At 40.0% G+C, this 8,560-nt stretch overlaps 1 protein-coding gene across 2 annotated transcripts in view; it reads left to right on the forward strand.

Moving 5' to 3' along the window:
- LOC111863206 (structural maintenance of chromosomes protein 4) overlaps positions 1-4,157 on the forward strand; it is a 52,408-nt gene extending 48,251 nt beyond the window's left edge. For both annotated transcript variants that reach the window (XM_023849305.2, XM_023849303.2), the window contains exons 20-22: positions 2,033-2,216; positions 2,771-2,968; positions 3,833-4,157. In XM_023849305.2, the coding sequence (XP_023705073.1) occupies positions 2,033-2,216; positions 2,771-2,968; positions 3,833-4,024 (574 nt within the window). In that variant the 3' untranslated portion in view covers positions 4,025-4,157. The remainder of the gene's footprint in view (positions 1-2,032; positions 2,217-2,770; positions 2,969-3,832) is intronic.
- Positions 4,158-8,560: the final 4,403 nt, after the last annotated feature.

Raw genomic sequence — 8,560 nt, forward strand, 5'->3', positions numbered from 1 at the left:
GGCGGCCAACTTCATCCAGAATCCACAAATTCCTTGGGGTTAGTTCCAGTGGCTCTCCATGTCGCCCTGCAGCTTGCATTTTGCCCCTATACCGCTTCTTCTATCCTTTGACCGGTTTCACTACGGCATCTTCGTTGGGGACTTCTTGTTGTTGGGCCACCTCAGGTTTCCTGTCCTCTGAGGTCGGCTTTTTTTCTTCTGGACATGCCTCCATTTCTCGGCAGGCCATTGTCACTCTGACTGGTATCGCAATGGGGACCTCTTCTTGTTGTGCCGCCACAGGTTTTGTGTCCACTGAGGCCGGCTTTTCTTCTTGTAGACGTGCCTCCATCTCTTGACAGGCCATAGTCTCTTTCTCTATTGCGGTTTTAAATGCGGACACCATCTCTATGTGGCTGGTGCCCAATATTTCTTGAATGGCGGCAATCCTTACTTCGATGGCTCTCGTTTCTGCTCGGAAGTCTTCTCTTTCAGCAGCCATCTCTTCTCTCCAGGCTTTGGAGTCGGCGTCCATTTTCGCCACTGCCTTCGCCTGGGTAGTGTCTAATTTAGCCATGAATTCTTGGCCAGCTCTGATTTCCTTGAGCAGCATTTCCATCATCTGCTGTGAGAACATTTTCTTATCTTGTGTGGTTTTCACGTGTGTAAGTTTATAAACCAATTCTGACACCAAATTGTCACGTGTTGGGCATATAACGCGACAAATAACTTCACACTGTATTGGGTATAGCAAATTTTATTTCACACTCGCTCTTACAATCACACCAATTTACAGTCTCGCAATTACTGCTGGCTAACTTGTAACTGCTCACTGCTGGCTAGATTCGAACCCAATTCGTATTGTAGGCTGCTGCCTTGAGAACTCACTTCGGCGGATGATACACTTTAACTGTCTCCGGGGACGGCTACCCTTTAACTGTCTTCGTAGGCTGCTACACATTAAACTGTGTCACTCCTGATCACACACTAACTGACTTTGTAGGCAGTGTAGTTCTCTTATAAACCCTCAGCCAGACAACAGGAAACGCCTCACTTCCTTGTTGCCTAGTCATCATTTACCAATAGCCTAGCAACACTGCCGGGAGTTGTGTACGGCTACATAGCAACTGCAGCGTCCCGTGTTACGTCACTGCTGTTTACTCGCTTTGCCTAGCAACCGCTGTGCTTGGACTCGGCTCACTTCGGGTCAGCTCGGCACGTCACGGCTGGCGGGGAGGGAGGGGCGTCATCCATAGCGCAACACGTCACAATATATTGTGATGCGTTATGTTACGTCCATCGCTGTGCAACAGCTACAATAGAAATTGTGGAGATCCCACAGCAACCGATCGTAACAACAGAAGGCCGTTGAGTAAGAATGGATGAGACGAAACTCGTCACCAGCATATAAAGAGCGTTCCCGAAGCAACGGATTGCCGAACACGTGAGATTGAACCTTGGTGAATGCTGTCTTGTATCCGGTCCGCAGAATACCTACACACCCAACACGTAACAATATATATATGAAATGTGCTGTCATACCCAGTGAAATGGTTAGTAGTATTCACATACTTCTAAAAACATCTCCAGATAAAATTTCCAAAGCCCCAGAAGATGAACTTTGATTCATAAGAATTTAAAGAAATATCGATTCTTTTGATTCTGCAGTAAACTAAAAATAATTGGTTTTGGCTTTGGTTTTATGGCCAAGTATGTAGTTTGTGTTCAAGTGATTAATTTAATGAAAATAACAGCATGGTGACTGTGTGAACGGCACATTTGCTTAATGTTTATAGCCTGTAGTAATGAACTGTTAAGCACATTCACTTCTAAATTGTGATACTTTCATGGGTCTATGCAATTTATGTGTTGATAAGGACAGACGTGGTAATAATGCATAATTTTCAGGCTGTTTGCTAGAGAAATGGAAATCAACCATTACTGGGTCAGTTCGAACCAGTCACCCCTCATTCAAGGGATTGTATGTGATCAAATGTACCACTTATGAATTACTGATAGCTGCAGTACTCTTATGTTGTATATCAATATACAGTGTCCGGCCACCTAAGAAAACTTGGAAGATCATCTCAAATCTCTCAGGTGGGGAAAAGACACTCTCCTCACTGGCCCTTGTGTTTGCTCTCCACTATTACAAACCCACACCTCTGTACGTGATGGATGAGATTGATGCTGCCCTTGACTTCAAAAATGTCTCTATTGTGGGACATTATATCAAGGTATGTGATGGGGAGGAAGGCAGAAGAGGTGAAGTTGGTCACAGGAGCAAGTGTGTCACAAATTCCTTAGTTTTGGAAAAGGTCAAGGCTTATTCCAGTATGGTTGTTCATGATTATATGCATACTGAAGGGTGTTAAAGTTTAAATTGTGTTCTGAGATCCTTAATATTCCTTGCTTTATAGTTCCCTTCCATTATACCCTCTATTCAGAGATGCCAGAGCAGTTTTTATCCCACACAGTAAATTCCCAGTTTGGTTAACTTATCTTAGGTTAGGTTAGCCCGACTTAACATGCTCTAGTTTATTTTAAATTCACATTACTACCCATAAATTTTTGATACTTCTGTATCCATCTTGAATATAGTATGATGTGTGAACCTGCAATCTAAAGGCTTCATATGATCACATGTTGCACCACTGTAAGTATATTTGGCGGTCTGTAATGCTGTTTTAGATTTTACAGATCAAGAAAGTGACTGCATGGACAGTGTAAGAGTCCACAAAGAATGCTTAATGTGGTGCAATTCCATTCAATTTGTTAACTTTCTCCTCAGGAAAGAACGAAGAATGCCCAGTTTATAATCATCTCTCTTCGCTCCAATATGTTTGAACTGGCTGACCGACTGGTGGGCATTTATAAAACATACAATTGTACACATTCCATAACCATCAACCCCAAATTTTATGGTGTGCCTGGTAGCCAGGCTTCCCAACATACACAGAAACAGAATGCATCACAAGTATCCAGTCAGGTGAGTTGAGTCAGATTGGCAATGAAAGGGTTAACTGTATGGAATTAACACTGTGATTGTTTTCTGTTTCATGGGGAAGCTGGGATAGCTCAGTAAGTACAGTGACTGGATATAGGTTGAATGACTGGGGTTTGATTCCCAACAAGTGCATGGATTTTTATCTTTGTCATCATGTTCAGAGTAACTGTGGGGCTACCCAACATCTTACTCATTGTGAATATCAGTGGCCAGAATGTGAAGCTGGCCATTGCTGATGTTAAGAATACATGGAGCTATACATGCACTCCACATTTGTCTTTGTATGCTTAATTAAGTAATATTCAATGAAGATATTGTCTTTATATTTTTATGTCCAACCTCTGTCTCTAGAGAAGCACATTAATAAAGACAGAGTTTATATTATTAGAAGCATTCACAGCAGCAGGGCAACTAAGTCTTGTTCACTCATCTGTATGAAAATGAAGATAGTATCCATTGTTTTGCATATGTTTCTGTCTCCAAAATATTGTATACTAGCTCCATCTTCACACGGCTGATTGGCCAAGAGGACTTCAATACATGGATGATGTCTTGCATGAAAGAAAGGTCCCATATGAAATGTACAGCTTTTTCATGAATTCAGTGTGAGGTGAGGACAGTTTTGTTCTAGAAGAACGGACAGTCTTGAACACGTTCAGAACTTTCCAGATTTAGTTATGGTGATGTTTTATGTCCATCTTGTATCATGAATTCAGTTTTTATAATAAATTTAAAAACGTTCTTCAGAAATGTATTATCGTTGTGCAGCGCATTTTGGAAATGTTAATTTCTGTCAAGAGTTAATGTGGCAACCAACAGTGATTTATGTGCATCTTCTATTTACAGTCACTTGAGACTCATGCTGTGAGGGAGGATATGTCACCAGACAGAGATCGTCGTAGGAAGACACCAACAAGGGATGGACAGCTTACTCATAATACTGAAGTCAGTTTTACTCCAGTTGTTTCTCATGAAGACATGCCTGTTGGAGCTGATGACTGTATGGGTGAAACAGAGTCTAATAATGTCGAAATATGACTTCAAGAACAACATGCAAGGAAGACAGCTTTTGGTTTGTTTCTTAAGCAGTCATGAATAAAATATAGCACAGTTCCAGATAAGATTTTTGTAAGAGATTAGTTTCTGAAATTAAATTTTGTCATATCACAAACTTCTTTTTCTTTTGCATTACCATGAAAAAAGAATTTTACCAAACACGAGATATACATATTTACCAGTTCCATGTTTCCTGCACTGATTTGTCTTATCCTTGAACTCTCAGTTCCATACCGCAGTGATTGATGGCACAGTATCTTCTGGACTAGGTGATGGTTATTCAGTTTGGTCAAGAAATTCTCTGTTATGGAACTGAAGGCTTGTCAGAATCTTCATAAAGGCTGCCCTTGAACTCTATCCTGAACTATAAGACCATCCATGCATAGGTTTCACGTGAGACCTAAGACATTGTGATGTATTTGCACTGACACCCCCCACCCTCACCCCCCAACAGGTAGTGACATAACAGCATCGGAGCCACTGTCGCTGCTACAGTAACAGGCCAGTAAACACTTCCCCCCCCCCGCGCTGATGTAACAGCACTTCCCACTATGACGTAATGGGACACTGCTGTTAACACAAGGCAACAGGGAACAGTATAAATAGCCGGCTGAGCAGTGTGTGATTAGGAGTGACACAGTGTGGATCGTGAAGTCGCCGAGAGCAGTGGAAGTAACTGTGATACTGCCAATGGCAGTAGTTGTGAGATTGTAAATTGTGTAAATGTAAGCGTGAGTGGAGTAAATTCACTAGATCCAAGACAGCATGAAGTTATTTGTCGCGTGACATACCCAACACGTGACACTATATATGTATTTATTATTTTCTTTTGTGTTCTACTCATACATATCCTGCCACTTTCATCTATCTTTGTTTCATTATATCCATTAGTTTGCAGCATCTCTCAGATCCAGATACCCTCATCTGAGTTGTTTCCAGATATTGTGTCTTCTTTTCCATCAGAGGGATATTGTACATGTATGTACTAGTGGAAAAGCCCATTGAAATTCAAGAGGCACATGATACAATATTCTTGTGATCATGCAGGTGGTGTGCAGTAAATTAGTGTCTCTCATACTTGTGGAATTTACGGGTATGAGGAAGATTTGTGATAGGTATAACTTTCGTACCTGGTGTCTGTTAAATGCTGTCATCTCTTTTGCACAGGCTGGTGAAATTATAAATTCATAATTATATAAATTGTTGATTTCCATAGAACAGTGAAATTCTTATTTGATGAATATGTAGGGGAATGATTGATCCTTGAAATAACTGAGGATTCTTATGCACAATTACATCAAGAAACTGTTCTCATAAAATTTAGATATGGCTTGGGATAATATCCCAGAGTGGGATCTTAAGAGCATAGTAATGAACATTTGATTTGACTAGCTTAGTGTGTTATATTCTCAAAGAAGTTTGCAGCATGGAACTGGTATGAAATTAGAAGTATTGATGTAGGGTGGGTTCCATGGGCATAGTGTTGATCTCAAGCTTCGATGTAATCTGTGTATATACTGCATCAAATACAGGTTCTGGCAATGAAATTCACAGACTGATGTTAAAAGATGAATAAAGAATACAAGGAAATAAAAAGTTGTTTCACTTCTATTGAAAGTAATCACCCCCCACTTGAATACATGTGTCAAAATGTTTAGAAAGTTTTTGAAAAGATTGTCAAGAGGCTTTCAAACGAACAGTGTTCAGTTTGGTCGTTCCACAGCATCGTGAAACCTCTTTCCTTAGATGGTAGTTTTCTGCTAAAGCTATCTCTGTACCAGGCCATGGAGGCCCTTACTTTTGTAAAATGTTGAAGCTCCTACATTTTGTAGGCAGTAAACTCACAGAGGGCGGTGAGTTTGTCAACCTTATGTGCCAGGCTCCCTTTAACCCCAGGTAGATTCCTGGTACTCATTTCAGTTAAAGACTGAGTGGGCATAAAATCATGTATCCATGGATATTAAGTAAATAAATAAACAAACAACAGAAATGCAGCCAATTGGGTTATCTTGACAAATCTATATGAAGTCTTGATGTGATGTGAATCTCCACGGTTTCTGCTCTTCAGTGTGGCATGAACTTTCGGCATATTTTCCTTTTCTGTAAATATTCATGGAGGACCAGATGAATGGTCTTCTTATTTGTGTTTAATTCATTCGCCATCATTCTGAGAGCCCATCGATGATCTTGTATTATCATTTCAAAGACAACTGCTATTCTGTCTGCATTTCGAGCAGTCAAAGGACACCCGTTTCTTGGATCATACTGAAGATCGTCATGCCCATCTTTGAATTGTTTAAATCATTGAAATACACTGTTATGACTTATAACTTCATCACCCTAGACAGTTTGCAGCATGTTGTAAGTTTCTTTTGGTGTTTTATCCAGTTAATATACAAAATTTGGTATTCATTCATTGCATCATGGCTAAAAAGTGACAGCAGTTAAAATACAACCAACTAACTGAGCTGCTGCTCGTGAACTGTCAGTGATTGGATTTTCTGACCACTGCTAATTGTTGGTATAGATATGAGGGAGAGTCAATAAATAGGTCAGAAATGGAAATGAAACGGGTGAAATGGATGTAGTAGGTTTCCAATTTGTATCACTAAGTAGCAGCACAGTCCAGGTACATGACAGTCTATGTAGCAGACATGCATGTACATGTTCAGAAGCTGGTTTCAGTAGTCAAATGGTGACTCGTTCTTGAGGGCGGTACTACCAAAGAGCAGTGTTCTGTTGTGCGCATTCTTGCTGGCAAAAGGACTTGAAGCAGAGAATATTCATAAAGAAATATTTCCCGTTTATAGTAGGATGTGTTCTTCAAGTGAAATGGTTCGCAACTGGGTCGAGAAATTGTCTGAAGGATATTTGAAAGTCGCAGATGTCTCCCAACCAGCTACGGAAGTAGCTGAGACAACAGTAAAAATATACTTTTATGCTGTAGTTCTTGATGAAATGGTAAAGCAATGGGACAAGTGCATCAATGTTGGTGGAGGATATGCCGAGTAGCAAATGTTTTCCCCATGTTTTATATCACATGTTTTTATGTTTTGTATCAATTTGTGACCAATTTACTGATTATTCCTCATAGGACTACACTTAGTATTTGGCTGTAGCTCCTTTCACCACCTAATGCGAATGCTGTGGCATCAGTGTGGGAAATTTATTGCCAGACTACATAGAGTGAGGTGAACAGACAAATGCATGGGCATGATGGTTGTATAAGCCTATCAACTTTTTATAAAATAATAAAGGTATGCTTATAAAATGGTCTTTGAATCAGCATGGCTAACAATGCTTTGTGGAGCCTGAAGTTATTGTCAGTGGTGATTTGGAGGAATGTGACAGCATATAAGTAAGGAAAATCATCAGCAGAAAGCAAATCAATTAACAGTTTATAAACATATTTAAAAAGACACCATCAATATTCATGGTTTTGTTGACATGACTGTTGCTTTCACTACTATAATTCTGGTGCAAAGGCCCAGTGTTGTTACAGTTTCCTTCAGTTCCTCCATTCAGATGCTGGGATTATACCTTAGAATGAGTCACCACTTCCATGTAGGAGTATTTCCTGACTCATCATTTGCATTCTTATGCTTTCATTGATGCTGTATAACTCATGGTGCTGAAAATGTGTAACTATATGAATGAAGAATGCAATCCTGGAGTGGTTGGTCGATATATCGAACCCCAATTCCTAGTGTCCATGTCCTTAATACTGTATCCTTGTTTTAAACTGAGTCCTTTATGATACTTTCCAGAATTTAATGACACTAACATACTGATATGTTAGGTTTTTGGACTTTATCCATCATCCTGGTATTTAAGATAACAAATAAAAACACGACGTTTCGGAAACTGGATCTGTTTCCATCCTCAGGTGAAGGAAAACCCTATTCAGTTGGTTCTGTTAGAAAGAGCTAGCCTCAATCACTGGACAAACCAGTGTCACAAAACATGAAGATTATAAATACCTGAGACCAGGCTAAGTCCATGAGAGCTAATAAGAAAAATATTATAACAAATTGTAGCAAACACTTACAAGCGTGGAACCAGGATAGATAGATCTGTAGAAATTTATGCCACGAAACTAAACTCATAACCAGGTCCATGACCCCACGGCATGGAATAGAAAAGAAGAACTAGTAACAAAAACTAATAGTGTCTAACTAGCGTCAACAGTGGAGTAAATCACGTCTATCTAATTTAGAACTAATAGAAATAAATAAAAGCATATATCACGTCATACAGATCTTCTTTGTGAATTGGTGACTTCATCGCTGATAATGGGGATCCAAATGGGAGAAAAGTCCAAACTGGGTTGGCTAATTGGGTTGGCCGAGCATGCCATATGGGCCGCTTCCTTGTATTTCCTATACCTGATGTGGCTTTCAATATCCAAAATCTTAGCTTCATCCCAGCCTACCCTATGTCCCTCTTCATAGGCATGTTGGGCTAGTTTAGATTTTTCTAGAAGACCTTCTTTTAGGTTATGCCTATGTTCCCGGAGCC

This window comes from Cryptotermes secundus, unplaced genomic scaffold, assembly GCF_002891405.2.
Source record: "Cryptotermes secundus unplaced genomic scaffold, Csec_1.0 scaffold586, whole genome shotgun sequence".
NCBI classification, from domain to species: domain Eukaryota; kingdom Metazoa; phylum Arthropoda; class Insecta; order Blattodea; family Kalotermitidae; genus Cryptotermes; species Cryptotermes secundus.